Raw genomic sequence first — 16,687 nt, 5'->3', positions numbered from 1 at the left:
TAAGGGCAAGGACAAGACACTTGAATTGTCATTAATATTTATTCTAAAGAGTAATTTTTCTCAATTTATGAAATCAGATGCGCTAAATTGTGCTACATGGCAATGTGGCACAACAAAATATTTTTTCAATTTTTTTATTATTGGAAAATCCAACAACTAAGGCACGCGAATAAACGAGTTGCTTGGCTCTAGGTTGCGCATGTGGGGGGGGGGGCCCACTCTATCACCGCACTCACATCGTCATTGGCATCGAGCTCAAGGCCCAACAATTCTTCGACAGGCAGTTCGATGGGCTTCCTCAAGCCCACAAGTTGCCTGCCAAATTTTAGGCCATGGACCAACATTTTATGGGATAAGGGCATTTTAATCCAACTGCCTTGGCATTTAAAGTACCGGTGGACATGTTCTTAGAGAAGTTAATTTTGTGGCGGATGATTAACTGTGGTAGTTTATAATATTGACTTAATATTTTGGTTTAACTCTTAACTTCCAATGTTGAAGGGAATACCTTACATTTTGATAAAGTTTATACGGGGTGCTTTAAACGCTTGAGGAATGCGAAGCATACTCTCTCAAAAGTGAGATTCATGAATTTTCTACATTTTTATATTTTTGACACGATATTTTATAATGTTAGCAAATGAATCGTGTAAAAAACATGAGGCGGAGCATTCATGTAGGGAGGAGGATTCTCTCCCCTCCTAATCTCTCTCCCATTCCCTCCCCTTCTATTTGAACAGTTACAGTTTAACCACGTCAACATCTTATATTGAATTTTTTATAAAGATAATAAGATAAAAAATAATATGTAAGAGGATGAGAGAGAAGAAGATAAGCATAAGAGGAGAGAGAATCCTCTTATTTACAAATTCTTAATTAGCAGGGAAAATGTAAAATAAAATAAAATATTTGAAAAAAAAAAAAAAAAAAAAAAAACCTACATAGATGGTGTGTATTAAAGCACCAAGGCTCTCTGTGCTTGTTTTGGATTTATTATTATTATATGTACTGTGCTGACATGAGAGATTTGCAACAGCTTTATCGATACATGGTGAAAATCTTTACCTCTCTTTTTTTTCTAATATTTAAAAAATGGAAAATTGATTTTTACAAAAAATAAAAATTTATTTTCCCCTCCTCTTATTTATTTTCCTTCTCACATAAACTCAAAAGGGCTCTCTCATAAAACTACTTTCTGTTCCCTCCCTTTCATTTTCTTCACTGACAGAGGAATACCTGCACACTTTCTCACGCACGCACGCATACTCTAAACAGACTACCCCAGCTCTGCACAGCCCATTTCCTCAGACACATACATCACACACACTTTCTCTCTCTTTACAGGGGGAGAAAGAAAGAGGAGAGAGAAAGAGAGGTAATGGATACGGCAGAGAGGGCAGAGAAAAACACAGATTTTTCCAGCCATATCATACCTTATTAGTTATTATATCTCCTTCACCTTTTCCCCTCTCTCTCTGCCACTCAGATCCATCAAACCCTTCTCACACTCTTCCTCTCTCCTTCTCTCTCTCCCTAAAACCAAATCTTGCAGCTACAAAACAAACACTCAACCCCTCACTCTCAAAACCCCTCACTCCACTCCACTCTTTCCTGACCTCCAACAACTTTCATGAAACAATCACACCTTCTTTAAAACCTAGACACTCCAAAAGTCCCTTCTGGGTTTTCTTCCCAACGACTTTCTCGTTGTTTGTTTGATTTCTCTCTCTCGACACCCATGGACATCATGAGCTTCTCCACCCACTTTGATCACAACACCCACCTGCCACCCGGCTTCCGTTTCCACCCCACCGATGAGGAGCTCATCACCTACTACCTCCTCAAGAAGGTCCTCGACAGCAGCTTCACCGGCCGTGCCATTGCTGAAGTCGACCTCAACAAGTGTGAGCCTTGGGAGCTCCCTGGTAATTAATCAACTACTTAACTCCACCTCATGCTAATTAATCACATTATTTCATGTACATAACCTGAAATAATTGATTTCTAAATTTGGGTTTTAGTTGTAGTTAGTTTCTAAGTGTTCGGGTTGGATTATAACAATTTTTCTTGTACATAACTTGAAATGAATTAATAATGTTGGGTGTTGATTATAATTAGTATTTAAGCGTTGGTTTTGAATAAATTTGCAGACAAGGCAAAGATGGGGGAGAAAGAGTGGTACTTTTTCAGCCTGCGTGACCGGAAATACCCGACGGGGCTCCGAACCAACAGGGCAACTGAAGCCGGGTACTGGAAAGCCACCGGAAAGGACAGGGAGATTTACAGCTCCAAGACTTGCGCGCTCGTTGGGATGAAGAAGACTTTGGTTTTTTACCGCGGTAGAGCTCCCAAGGGTGAAAAATCCAACTGGGTCATGCATGAGTACCGTCTTGAAGGCAAATTTGCCTACCACTATCTCTCCCGGAGCTCCAAGGTCCTCTCTCCCTAAAGTTATATTGGAAACTTTGACGCTCATGCATGTCTAAGCTACATCTTAACATGTAAAGTTTTGATTTTTAGTAGTACTACATCATTTACAGCTAGGGTTAGGTAAATTAGTTGGTACAGTGGGGGTCGCTAGCTAGGGTTAGGTAAATTTAACCATCTATGCAGATTTTACTAATGTTAATTAATGGCTTTCAATGGTAGAGGATGTCTCAGTTGGTCCTCCGTATATCCTCCTCCATGCTATCTTGTATCATGGCATCAAACACCTGAAACTTGAATGTTTTGGGCATAAATAAAATTCCGGAGCAAGATCTTGTAGCTCAGTTATCAAAATAGGTCACATTGTTATTCTGGAGAAATTTTTTGTTATGACGGGAACACGGATAGTACATCATGTGTTTTTAATGTAAGTGGTGAAAATTTTTAATTTTTAAGTTATTAACTTTTTTAACACACATAACCCATCAATTTACTGTGTGACGGTCGTTTTTCTGCTATAATTTCTATGAGGTCTCCTCGTTTGCTGCCATTTCGTATTTTTTGCATTAATTACGTTGGGGTTTAAATTATGCATATAGGAACGTCACCACCTACCCACAGGACTAATTTTTCTCAAAAAGCTGACTGGTTTTTTCTCCAATTTTGCTTATGGCATTGATTCAATACACGTGCAGGACGAGTGGGTCATTTCCCGGGTTTTCCAGAAGAGTAGCGGATCAGCCGCCAACGGACCCGGATCCAAAAAGACTCGGATGGGCAACGGCTCCACCAGCAGCGTCTCTCTCTACCCAGAACCCAGCTCCCCCTCCTCCGTTTCTCTCCCGCCCCTCCTCGACTCCTCCCCTTACCAACCCATCTCCGCCGCCGGCGACGGCTGCTCTTACGACAGTCCAATCCCCAGGGAGCACGTGTCCTGTTTCTCCACCAACCCCAGCAATAATGGCTTCAACCTCCCAGCCTCATGCTTCGACCTGGCTCACCCTCCTCCGCCCCAGCCGCCGAACTTTGGAGGCGTCTCGGCCTTCCCGAGCCTCCGGTCTCTGCAGGAGAATCTCCAGCTGCCCTTCTTCTTCTCCCCAATGCCGGCTCATCCTCCTGTCCACGTTGGCAGCTCTGTTGCTGGCGGCGGATCCTCCGTCGATTTCACTGGGAACTGGCCTCCGGTGTCCGAGGAAGCCAGGGCAGTTGGCCCCACGGAGCTTGATTGCATGTGGAACTACTACAAGACCGAGTGTCTTTGAAAATCATGGAGGCTTCCACACGTGCGGGGGTGTTTCAGACTTTTTATTCGAAAACGCCCGATTCAATTAGTAGTAGCAGGGCTAGTTTCGGTATTTCAGTTGTGACATTATCAGTAGTTTATGTTTGTTTTATGTTTGGCCTGTGATTATGACTGCATGAGACTACGACCGACTCTGGTGTGTTTTATTACCTAAGTAATCTAATGGTGAATTTAGTAAGTGATTATTTTCTGCTGAAGAATCTACGGTAGCCAAGAAAATATATAAACGAATACGAATTTTAAGTAGCGGGGATTGAAAATATATGAAGAGTTGATCGGATTATAACTCTTTTAGTTTGACTCTGCGGTGATGTTTTGTTACTTAAGTAGTTAGTTTGTGATGATGTTTGATTTGTCGTTGGGCTTGGGATGTATTAAGTTCGTTCGGGAATCTGGCTCATTGATTTCTGCATTGGGTTTGCCAATTATTGTCTTACAGATGCCAGATGCTTCAGTCTTGTTTGATAGCATTCTTGAATTTAAAAGAACATGAAGGTATTATAACCTTTATATTTGATCGTTTTCCATTTGATTAGTGTGTATAGATAATTTGGACATTTTAACGGTTAGATTTTGATTTTATATTCTTAAACAAAAATTTAACGGTTATAATTTTATTTTCTTAGGTAAAAAAAGAAATAAACACTTATCTATATGTGAGGAAATACTAGCTACATTCTTTTATGCTTTCTTTCGTTTCGGTTATTCTATAATAATGTAGTTGATTACTGGAATTATATATCCAAAGATCATGCTTGTCAAAATTAACCAGGTCAAAAATTGTTATATCATTTTAAGTAGAATTGAATAAATAAAATATGAAATATCTTAATTACAAAATAGCTAAATGATTTTCAAACTAGGTGATTATTTTTTGGATTAGTCCTTGAGTAATGACCTTGAAAAGTTAATCGATTCCAATTATTTTACAACATTACTAAATGTGAAGGAGTACAGTAAAGTTAGAAGAAAATACGCTAAACTCGTTTGGTGGAGATGATAAACTCATTCGGTGGATGAGACATGACATGTTTGAGACTCGTCACGTCTTGTTCGATAGAGTTCCATCCTTGAAGAGATTCTTCTATACAGTCGGTCATATAGGTCATTCCTCTTTTGGGTGGGATCTCAAGTGATTCTATATGATGTGTGGCAACATAGACACGTGTCCTAACAATCGAGCTCCAGAATTTCAAACACCCCGGGTATGAGACTTGTTTTCTCAAATATTTAATGAGTTTAAAAACTTTCTAATAGAGATCCACAAATGTAGGATATGCCACTTGTCTCTTTTAATTATAATGGGGTTATGTCACGTACGTTTGGGTTACCAAATAAGTTAAGGGAAAGGCAACTAGCATTCCGTTGTCGCCTTAGGGGCTAGATGAAGTTGGCCAAACGACATTGTGCGAATGAATCATGACATGACTTTCTTTTAGATTTTCTGGTGATCAGGCGAATTGCTAGTTTTAACATACCAAACCTGTTGTGATTTGTAAACATCGCATGTGGTTTAATATCCTAGGTAATAAGATGTTGAGTTTCTACTTATACGTCATGAGTTCGAAACTCCTACTCTTCTAAATTATTGTAATAGTTTAGGACCTCCTATCCCCTTAATAATAATAATAATTAAAAAATTTGTAAAAAAAAAAGGGTTTATTTTCTGGAGGATTTTGCTGTTGTTCAACTGTCACAAACATCCACCATCTAAATCATTAATGGTGAGTTGAACTTGTTAGACATGGATGGTTACCTTTCACATTCGCACAGACTCTATAGGGTAATTAATAAAGAGACCCTTGAGGCTTAAGGACACTGCTCTCCTAGTGGGTACTGCTCCTAGATATAGTCTTATAGAAGGGACAAATTGAGTACTCTATCTGTTACATTACATTGTGTTCTTTCTTTGTCAGCTTAGCTTATTAGCTTTGGGAGGGACCATGTATCTTCCTAGCCAACACATTATGCAACCTTGCATTTACTTTTCCTCCTTGTTTGGACGGCTGCATTACCCTACTCATAATTTTCATTGTTTCATATCACACTGCTACTGGGAGAGGAGGGAATCAAACACATAGTCTTGGATGCAGAAACAAATATTGTTAAAGCGTCTCTAGTGCTAAAGTCTAAATGAAGAGTTACCGCCACTTATACCACTCTTTGTCATTGTTCACGCTAAAACACCTGGCCGGGAGTTACTATAAAGGGGCAGTATTAGAGGTTTATGGTTTCAGGTTATCTCTTGAAATGGGGAAGCCCTTCATCCCCGTGGGAGCAAAAAAATCTTCTACATCCCACGTGTGCGGAGAGGTAAATCCGCGAGTTACCACTACTTTTTATCATGATATGTCATTGTTCATGCTCCGATTAGAAAAACTAAGGGCGACCCCAAGCCAACAAGACTTCGTGCTTTGCAAGGATCGGGAGAGGTGAGAGGGGAAGGGGGTGGGGGAGGGTGAAGGAACGTCTATAGTACACAACCAATTAGAAAACTAGGGGGTGCAAGTAAAACACGTGGCCGGACTTGTTAAAATGGGAGAACTCATTTAGCTCATCCTATTAGAGCAAAAAACCCTTGACATTTACATTTTCCTATTAAGACGTTTTTAGCTAGAAAGGCATTTCCATTTCCATACCCTTAGGTCTGAGGTGATTATGAAAAAAACTGGTATAAAAAAAAGCTGGAAGCTTTTTTGTGTTTGGTAAACATTCAGCTTCAACTTCTTTTCATAGTTTTGGGTGAAAAAAACCAAAAACAAGAAGCTGCAAAACCTAGCTTTGAAAAACCGGTTTTTTTTCACATCTGTTTTACATAAAAGTTTACCAAACACTATAATACTGTTTTTTTTTTTTCAAAAGCATTTTTACAAAAAAAGTTTACCAAACACTCTACAGCTTTATTTCACAGCCTCTTATTCTCACAGCAAAGCAGAAGCAGCTTTTTTTCAAAGCACATCAATACCAAACCAATCCTTAGTAATATAAAATAAAAAAACAAAAAAAAGTTAATAAATGGGTATTCTGCTTCTGCAAAACTGCTGCCATCACTTCGTGACTAAATTTGGTTTGGTTATTTCAGACTATTTGTACCAAGATGAATCCGAAAGAACGAAAAAAAAAAGATTGTGTATTCTAAAAAATATTAAAAAACCTGTTGCCAGTTGGTGTTTAAATTTGGAAATATTACAGCCCACAGACCATTGCCATTGTCCATCAGAAACCTAAAACCTTGAAAAAAATCCAAAACCAGATGCATGTTTTCAGTTTTACAAGTCACAAACAAACATGACCAACATCGTGTGACTCAGATGCAATCATGTACAAGCTGCTGTACGTTGATCTCCCGCCACGTGGAGGGAACCCAATGGTGAAAGTCCATAATGATAAAGTGTGGTCAGAGTTTTTGGTACATTAAGGTTGAAAATGGAGGGGTATGATCTGTGCATGGGAAGGCAATGAGCAGTGTGAATTTTTAGGGTATGTGTTTTCTCTTTTGGGTTTTGGGGGGGGGTACTTACGTGGGACCATTGGAGGACCATCGGAGGATTTTTTCATGGAAATAGCATGGCACGCGTTGTACCCTGTTTGGCTTGAGTTTTTATTATTTCCTTTGCAGTGGATTATTTTGTGATGGTCAAGGTATGAAAGCAGGGTTTGAAGCCAAACAGAATGAAATCGAACAAGAAAGAGCCAAACACTAAAAGCTAGGGTTTGGAATTTATGGAAGGAGAAGTGAATTATGAGTCTCTGTGTATTTTTGGTGTTTATATATATCAAGGTCTTTTTTCTTATGCGTATGATTGCATCTCTGGTATTTCTTGGCTTATTATTCTTATCCTCTTACATACATGTGACATATTTGTAATAGTGATTTGATTGCACAAGTTGACATTGTGATTATCTTGACCTATCTAGGGTTAGGCGAAAATCATCCGAACGATCAAACCGATCCGAATGACGCATCAACGTGAAAATTTCGTTATTACTTATTTGATTTATGGTTCAGTTTTATATATAAAATGTTTGCTTATTTACTTATGAAGGCAAATGATTACGTATAACTCGGATATCGAATAAAAGTAGATTTTATTTTTTTTGTAACCAACTAGCATAGCTTCAAAATAGCCCAAAGCAATTGTCCTACCCAGACCGGAATTAATAAATTTGTGATGAAAGCAGCCCGCGTTTTGGCCCGAAAGGAATTTAAAATTAAACAAGTAAGGGAATTAGGACTCTTTTACTACGTTTTATTCTTGTCTTGGCCTATAATACAATGATACGGGTTATATTTAGACCCGGCAGTTTTTGACACGACACGGTGACACGACACGAAAACGACACGAAAATAACGGGTTTCGGATCAACACGATAACTTATCGGGTCATTATCGGGTGACCCGTTAAGAACCTGTTAATAACGGGTTCTTAACGGGTATACACGCGGATAACACGTGGGTAACCCGTTTCAACCTGTTAAGAAAAAAGTTTTAGTCATTATTTATTTTTATTATGAGAGTTCCTTATTATCATTACTAGGATAAATTTTACTTAACATGTTGTTGTCCAAAATTAAAATAAACTAATATAATATTTGTATAGGTAAGAATTAAGAAGACATACATACAAGTATGAAAAATGTGAAAGAATATATAAACACTCGTGATTCATCATTATTCCTCCACAAGTAGATAATGGTTACACTTACATTATCGTTTAAATTTTTAAAATCCTCCAAACCTTCATGACTAATGTTTTTTATTTGAGGGCAAAATTAATAAAATTAATAATAATTATTGTAGAAGTGTGAAAAATGTAAAAAAAAATATACAATCACTCATAATGACAAACTTTACAACTTGCATGAAAGGGTCAGCTTCGAAATCCAACACTATAATTCATAAACCTTAAATTTATATTTAATCGTCGATTGCCATTTACGCTTTATTCTTCTTACTGAATTTCATTTTTAAAATTTTCTTTTTTGAAAACATGATCATTTAGCGGGTGTAAGAAGATGAACGGTTCAGATCTTTGATATCACGTTTCGATATTTACGATTAACTGAAATATGAGTCGATGTCATATAGTTTGTAGAAACTTTATAAACATCAAGCAATATTTTCACTAACCGTAAAACTCTGAATATAATATCAACGATCCAAACCGTTCATCTTCCTGCATCCTCTAATAGATCAAGTTTTCAAAAAAGAAAATCTGAAAAAAAAAATTTGATGAGAAAAATGAAGTGTAAATGTAAACAAGAATCAAGGGTTAAAATTTGATCTATGATTTATATGATTATAGTGGCGAATTTCGAAGTTAAGCTATTCGTAAAAGTTGTAAAGCTTGTCATTACGAGCATTTATATAGTTTTTCTATATTTTTTTACACTTCTACATTAATTAAAAAACTATTAAAGACTTTAAGTAAGTGAAAATATACTTAAAAGAAAATTGCGTTTTTATGTTTTAGATGTGACAATATGGTATTTATATTCTTATTTAGTATTATGTTTTTCATTTGATTATTTATTGGTTTAAAATATATTTTTCTTAACGGGTAACGGGTCGGGTCATATTACCTATTAATATTATCGGGTTGATTTCAGGTCGGGTCATTTTACCCTTTTATTTTAACGGGTGTTACACGACACGACCCGTTAAGATATCAGGTATGACACGAAAATGACACGAACACGGAAAACACGATACGAATGCCAGGTCTAGTTATATTTATGGATAGAGTATTTGGGCTATGTCACATACTAAACTAACTATAATAATTTGACATTGAACTTACAATGAACTAGAGTCGAACTGGAGACATAAAAGAAGTACAACTAAATTGTTATCTTGGTATAATGGTGGGCTAAAGGCCCAATGGAAACAAAAGTATAACATGAGGACTGCAGTCCCCCCATGGGCCTAGACACCCAAAACATCCTCCATTAGTCGCACAAATTAGCGCCACAGTTCATGCAATATTCAAAAATAAAAACGAAAACGAACGAAAATTGTCAAATTGATTGACCTTTTATTACAAAGATGTTAGTTGTTATAATGTCAATTTGTTTAATACATATGACTAAACAAACTCTAGTTTAATCTATATTTTAGGTCAATAGCCCTTAAATAACAATAAAAAAAGTGAGCGAAGGTTTGGAACTTCCAACTCGAGTTGGAACTACCGCAAATGCATTTTTTGGAGCCACCGACTCGGCTTTGATATATCAATGACCCGATGACCAAAGTACACCGCCTCATACAGTGCAAAATCTGCATGGGAAGGAGGGTTAATTTGCCCATCAACGTGTAGTGAAATAACTTTTGTATGGGTGTCTTTGGGCCCAGTCCACAATATCTCTGACTGAAACGATTTATTGTTAATTTCGTATTCCCCTCTAATCAACACGTGTCAAAACCCATTGTATCATAAAGGAATTTTTAAGTATGACCGTCACACGAGATGGTACACTATATGTTCCTATAAAAATAATGAATTATGTGTGTTAAAAAATTAATAACTTAAAAATTAAAAGCTTACATAAAAACACGTGACGTCTACCCTACCCGTAACAACTAAAAATTTCTCGAATCCCTGCCCCCACTCTCTCTCTCTCTCTCTCTGAGACGCGCACATCGTTTCAGTGCGACTGCTTGTGCTGTAAGTTATGGAGGAGTACTCGGTGGACGACCCAACTCAGCTACTCGAAGCTGCTTCCGATTTCGCAAGCTACCCCGGTAAGCACTAAACCGCTGCCACTCGCTTTCCTTCCAGTTTTTCTAAGCTATTTTTTAACAAATATCACTGTGTTTTGCAGGTTTTCAAAACGACGCATCAGCTAAGGAATTTCTCGATCGCTTCCCTCTTCCCGTCATTCTCAAGTAACCCCTTTTTTCTGCTTATACCCATAACTTGTTTAAATTTTGATCTCCAAAAATGTTGTTTTAATGAATACCTACTTTGTGATAGCTTATGAATATCTCTTACTGAAAATCTCTTACTGTCAATATGTAGGATATTGTTTTCCCAGCTAATAATAAAGAGGCTACACATCTTGGAGCTCTAGCAGACCAATGCTCTTCAGTGGTAGGGTGGTTGTTACTTTTGTGATTTATAAATGTACAGTTAAACTTTCCTGAAATTTTGCCTTTATTTTAGTGAAAGAACTGTAAAAGAAAACTAGTTATCAGCTATGCTGGTCTTTCGCATTTTTCTGCTACACAACATTGTAGTGATACTTGACTATTTTGTGTTGTTGAAATGTGCATCAGAGGCATGTCATTAAAGTGGTTGTAAGAAAGGGATAGTTTAATCCATTTGTATAGATGTACCAGTTTTAGACAGTCGAATGAAAAGTTTTTCTATGCATTTACAATCTCTGTGCAAACTTCCAAGTATCATGTATGCTACTGTGCTGTCTCTGATTCTAGATTATTTGCTGATTTTCTCTGCTTACTTAAAAAAAAAAAAAAAATATCATATTAATGTTTTGCAGGGACGGGTCCGAGTTCTGGCTTTGATAGTGAAGCTATTCTCTATCTCCACCAATGTGGCATCAGTAGTTCAAAAGTCAAATCTACTTGGACTTTTTGAGGCAGAAATCAACAACCCAAATGATACCCTTTCAACCTTGAGCATTTTGGAGCTTTTGTATGAGGTTGGCCATTGATCATCTGCACACTGCTCTCTCTCCCTCTCCCTCTCTCTCTCTCTCTCTCTCTCTCTCTCTCTCTCTCTCTCTCTCTCTCACGCACAATCTGCAAAACTATCTATTTTCCAGCTCTCCATATTAGCTCCTTTGGTGCTCCATTTCATGCCATGTACTGATCATAATTTACTGCAAGCTCTGTATTAAAACTCAAAAATCAGATATGCAGAATAACTAAGCATACATAAATTATATGAAGATGAAAAATCAGGTCCACTACTTTGTTCCAGGACCAATGTTTAGTACACAATGCTTAAGAGAAATGTGGCCCTTAATATGTATGTATTATCTCCAAGTGAATGGCATCCATCTTAAGTTCTCTCATTTTTTTTTTCTTTTACAATCCAATCAATAGAGAATTCCAAATTTCTGGTATTGTTTTCTTTTGATACTCTTTTCCTTGCTTAAAAACCTTATATTGAGATGTTCTTGTGTATGTGTCAAATGATAAAGTTGACAGAGATCGAGCATGGTAGAGAGTTTTTGTCTGCAAGCACCCTTCTGCAACTGCTTAGTTCTATAATCAGGTGTTTAAACAACATTTTTTGTTATCTGTTTTGTTTTGAATACTCTACATCGCCTAAAGTCTTACAGAAATATGGTTGTATAACTTTTGTAGCAACAAATCAATGGAGTCGATTTTAAGAACAAGGGCAATGATGATTAGTGGAAGAATTCTGTCCAAGGAGAATTACATACTTGCAGATGAATTGAGTAGGTCTTGAAACTTGTATACGATGAATAATATCTACTTTCATCATTCAGAGTATTATAAGGCTGTTGTTTTTACCTTTCATCCTGCATTTAGAAGCCCTGTAGTCTAGTGCCTGCATTATTTCTGGCTCATTTGGTAGCTTTTTTACCTGTATTTCGAGGACTCATATCATGCTTAATTTTAGTGCAGCACTGCTATTGAGGCACTTGTCATCCCATTTTCGGACCCAGAGAAAAAGAAGAAAAGAGTCTTCTTTAGTGGACACCCTTAATTTGTTTTTGGTTTTTGGCTAGCTTGCTTGCATTTATCCAAAGAATCAAAGCTACCTCCAAATCTCCAGTTGCACTTGGCCCCCAATTTTCCTATTAGGTTTGAAAGAGAGCGCTAACATAATACCTTGGACCATGATATGCCACTCAAATCACTGAGTTATCCAGCATGTAGCATTACATATATAGCTTCTGTCGCATGCTATTTATTCTCTTTTGGCGATGGTCTTAAATGATTTCAAAAGGTAGACTTTGAGATTTGTTACTTAAAAAAATATATATAATTGCTTTACCAAAGATCATAAAAATGAAAAAGCGGTCATGAATTGATTTTGATACTAATATTGATTTTGCAGACTTAAAAACTGTATTATCAGCCATAGACAGGATACTTAGTTCATCCGAAACTCAAGAAATAGATGAATGTGAATCTGCACTTGAAGCACTCGGTCAAATAGGGTCATGTAAGTATGCCAGTGCCTTCACTAGGCTTGAGAAATGGTTTTCATAACGTGAAACATATCTACCATCATCATCAAGAAATTAAAACCTGGTTTTTTTGGGATGATCTTAGCAACTCAAGGAGCTCAGCGTTTATTGTCGAGTTCACCACCAGTTGCAAGACATGTTATCTATGCAGCCTTTGATAGACATGGACGTGGTAAACAACTGGTTAGTGAATCTAGTATTTTAGCTTTATGGCTCTAAGTTCTCCAGCCTTTTTTTTAATACAATTTTTTATGTTCCTTATCATGTTTTAATTTGCCAATTTGATTGAATCTGAAGCCTCTCCTGTATCAAAGGGTGTGTGTGTGCGCGCGTGTGCTCTTTAGTAAGTAGCTAACTCTGAACTATAAGATCCAAGATTAAAATGCTGTCAGAGTTCACAGTAAGGATTAGAACACTCATTACCTTGGTCGTGGAAAGAGATATAGTGATATAAGATAATCTTCTTATTTTAACTCCCTATTTTAGGTACTAACTAGTCTCCGTCTTTGTCTATTTGTAAAAAAAAGTACATGCAAGGAATACAGAAATAGGAGTAGAAAAACTAGGCATTGCAAGGACATCATGTTTTGCATGGTCATGGTATACACCTTTCCAAACGGTAAAGGAAGCTGATGACAAATGAGGAGTATGCTATACTACAATTTCCTATTTTTTGAACTATTGAGTATGCTGTACTACAATGTCCTGCTTCTAAATCCACTAACTGTTGCAGCCAACTAGATACACCTTCCATGCCAAATAACATGGATGGGGTTATGTGATAAATATGGTCTGACAATTAACTTCCACAATGAACTTGTAAATGAAATTTTTTAATAGATCCTGAGCCGTGAGTATTCTTCTCCCAGTAGTAGAAGCTTGTCATCTATAATCAAATTGGGGATAGTTGAGCTTTCGAGGTGTGGGAGTATTTTTAATTTTTTATAAAGAAACTTATTAGGGATTAATAATGCCATAGTCAAAAGTTAATCGATTTGAATAATCAAACAGCTTTTGGTAATCTGAATGCTAGCCGGTCTCTTATGATACGTTTTCTAGAATCTCTGACACTTGTTTGACCGGAGGAGGCTTCTAAGTCAGACACTAATTGCCACATAACTTGTTGACTATGTTCACTTGATATAGTATCCTTATGGGCCTTGTTCCTTTGCCCCTAGGAGCCATCACACCCTTATTTAAATGACTTTTGTGATCCAGCCCATCTTAGTTGCCATATCACGTAAGGGGGGTAACAGATTATTGCACGTACCTTCCTTTGGGAGAGAGATTACAATGCCTGCTATAACGTACGTAAACATAGATGATCTTATGTGTTGACCCCACCTAAGAACTACCTTCATGGATCCCAAAGCAACTTTATTCTTTGATTGCATCCATTGGAATATTGGTTTTGCCAATAAAATGATGAATAGTTTGGATTCTGAACATGGGATATAAGATGTTTCCTAGTAATTGACTGACAACTGTGTTTGTGATCTGTCCAAGATTCCAAATACTTGTTGATGATAAAAAAGATAGTATCTGTTGTAGTTTACATTCAAATTCTTACTTAAATGGTTCTTGATGAAAATACAGGCTGCCTTACATGCCCTTGGAAACATTTCTGGGGAAACTCGATCTGCAAACAGCATGATACTGACTAGTGATGCAGAAGAAAGCCTTCGACGCTTGATTTATGAAACAGCATCTAAGAGTTCAAAGCTGACACCATCTGTGAGCAGCTTTTTCCTTCTTAATTTTATTGTTTCATAAACCTCCAAATATTTTGCACGTGGGTGCAGGTTGCCTGCCTGAATTTTCATCCTTTGGCATGAGCCCAACAATTTCTGTAATTTGTTTTTCAGCGTGCTTGTCATTCTTCATTTTAGTCTTTAAAATGTGTTGAAGTTTTACTTAGTTGTTGATGCAATTGGCAGGGTCTTTTCCTATCAGTTCTCAAACAGGATTTGGAAATTCGTTTGGCGGTAAAACTTCTAATAAAATCTTGAATTGTGAATTTTTTGGTGGTGTGACTGTTGAACACTTTTTTGGACCTGTATATAATTGAAAGTTTGGAGTTTATATAACATGCGAATTATTTTCTCCGTTTAGTTTGGTTTTGCCCCTTAGGTGTGTTATATTTTTCCATCTGCAAATATGATACTTGAATAGACTGAATATGTGTTTATTATGGTATTCGTTGCTGTAATTACTAATTGCTTTTGGAAACACGCTTCCTTTTATATTGTGAATCACCTTTGGAAGTGTTTGTTTGTCGGTGACCAAAGCGCTACGCTTTGATCATGTGGTAAAGAACAATGTGTAAAGTAAATTTTAATTGACAGTTTGATGATACTTCTGTAGGCATATAGGAGAAATTAAGATATAAAAATTCATATTGTTACTGCATCTGATACAACATCTGATGCTAATACTTGTAATTGTATATATTTTTGGTATTTGCTATTTATGGTGGTTATTAAGTGTGGATAATTCAGGGATATAGAATGCTGTCTGGATTGGTGGCTCGCCCATGGTGCCTGATGGAGATTTGCTCAAAGCAAGAGATAATAAATATAGTGACTGATCCAATTACTGAAACCACTAAACTAGGTCTGTTTCACTTTTTCTCTGTAATCATTCAATTTATTACGTTGCAAGTTTATAAATATACAGAATTAACCACATGGAATTGGTTTATACTTTTCTTACAATTTATAACAGTTATTCTTTTCATGTGAATGAAAATTACTGTTCAGCTATGGAAGCCAGATATAATTGCTGCAAGGCAATCCACACCGCTTTTAACATGTCAAGTAAACTTGCCGGCGACCAATCTCTTTCTGGGATAGCGGCAAAGGTTAGTTCTATCGTACATAACCTTCCTTCATTTTTATTTTTCTTAGAGTGGGAGAGTTTTGGGGGATCCTTGATTACATCACGGAATAATTAAAACGGTTGGACCTAAGCGTACACGCTGGTGTACAGATCATTTCTTTAATTTTGTTCGATCCATACACACTAGTCGATAGTCACTCATTTGCCATCAATATGTATTTGTGTGAATTGTCTGGTCTATATGTGGTGTGGGTGAGAGTTGAAAACCATTGAAGGGAAAAGTTGTGGGACAAAAAACTGAAAATGTTAACCTATTGGTTAACATAAGAAAATAAAATGTTCTTATCTTTACACCCTCGCCAAGCGGGGAACCTTGTTGGATTGAGGTCACCCTTTTAGGTTGTCTTCACTATTTTTGTCTTAAACAAAGGAATCAATCGTAAACGCTCATGTTACCATCTTACGTATCTTCTCTTGTTCATTCCTTTCTTTGTGCAGTTGCACGACGCTGTTAAAATGGGTCCGTACCTTGCTAGGAAGCACCTTGAAGCTCAGCCGGTGGTGGTGACGGAGGACCGATTCTAGAGTAACACCAGCCACCGTGTTCAGCTTATGAGTTAACTATTCCCATATGTTGCATACAAAAGTTTGTTCAGATTAACAGTGGAAGTATGTTTACCTGTGAATTCAGAACTCAAATACGTAAAGCTAGAGCGGAATTTGGAATTCCATATAGCATCGAAGAGAAATCTCTCAAGTTTCTCAGTTAATTCCAGTTTAAAGGTAGATATATCATTTCTAATGAAACTAGCGCACAACAAAGGATTTAAATTTCGTTTTGATCTAGAGAAATATCGATAAATATATCTTTATCATTGGAAATATCCGTTAAACGTATAAAATCATGGAAGCATTCTAATCTAATCGACATAA

At 37.0% G+C, this 16,687-nt stretch overlaps 2 protein-coding genes across 2 annotated transcripts; both read left to right on the top strand.

Annotated features, from left to right (window-relative positions):
• Nucleotides 1-1,039: 1,039 nt before the first annotated feature.
• LOC126588640 (protein CUP-SHAPED COTYLEDON 2-like) lies at nucleotides 1,040-3,908 on the top strand. Its single transcript, XM_050253742.1, has 3 exons — nucleotides 1,040-1,925; nucleotides 2,151-2,434; nucleotides 3,123-3,908. Exons 1-3 carry the CDS (start codon nucleotides 1,739-1,741, stop codon nucleotides 3,687-3,689), a joined length of 1,038 nt encoding a protein of 345 aa, XP_050109699.1. The 5' UTR covers nucleotides 1,040-1,738; the 3' UTR covers nucleotides 3,690-3,908.
• Nucleotides 3,909-10,302: 6,394 nt separating this feature from the next.
• On the top strand, nucleotides 10,303-16,524 carry LOC126590434 (uncharacterized). The gene is made up of 13 exons (XM_050255897.1): nucleotides 10,303-10,472; nucleotides 10,553-10,611; nucleotides 10,750-10,821; nucleotides 11,231-11,392; nucleotides 11,897-11,970; nucleotides 12,063-12,157; nucleotides 12,784-12,891; nucleotides 13,002-13,099; nucleotides 14,513-14,650; nucleotides 14,854-14,901; nucleotides 15,415-15,529; nucleotides 15,676-15,776; nucleotides 16,253-16,524. The coding sequence occupies exons 1-13, from the start codon at nucleotides 10,403-10,405 to the stop codon at nucleotides 16,337-16,339; spliced, it is 1,227 nt and encodes a 408-aa protein (XP_050111854.1). The 5' UTR covers nucleotides 10,303-10,402; the 3' UTR covers nucleotides 16,340-16,524.
• The last annotated feature ends 163 nt before the right edge of the window (nucleotides 16,525-16,687 follow it).

The sequence above is a fragment of the Malus sylvestris genome, chromosome 11 (assembly GCF_916048215.2).
Source record: "Malus sylvestris chromosome 11, drMalSylv7.2, whole genome shotgun sequence".
In the NCBI taxonomy this organism is placed as follows: Eukaryota; Viridiplantae; Streptophyta; class Magnoliopsida; order Rosales; family Rosaceae; genus Malus; species Malus sylvestris.
The sequence above is the reverse complement of the archived record's forward strand: the minus strand, read 5'-3'. Positions and strand labels throughout refer to the sequence as shown.

Coding starts and splice junctions, on each gene's coding strand:
- LOC126588640 (XM_050253742.1), top strand. CDS start 1,739: ATGGACATCATGAGCTTCTCCACCCACTTTGATCACAACACCCACCTG. Junction 1,926..2,150: donor TGAGCCTTGGGAGCTCCCTG/GTAATTAATCAA, acceptor ATAAATTTGCAG/ACAAGGCAAAGATGGGGGAG. Junction 2,435..3,122: donor ATCTCTCCCGGAGCTCCAAG/GTCCTCTCTCCC, acceptor ATACACGTGCAG/GACGAGTGGGTCATTTCCCG.
- LOC126590434 (XM_050255897.1), top strand. CDS start 10,403: ATGGAGGAGTACTCGGTGGACGACCCAACTCAGCTACTCGAAGCTGCT. Junction 11,971..12,062: donor CTGCTTAGTTCTATAATCAG/GTGTTTAAACAA, acceptor TAACTTTTGTAG/CAACAAATCAATGGAGTCGA. Junction 12,892..13,001: donor ACTCGGTCAAATAGGGTCAT/GTAAGTATGCCA, acceptor GGATGATCTTAG/CAACTCAAGGAGCTCAGCGT.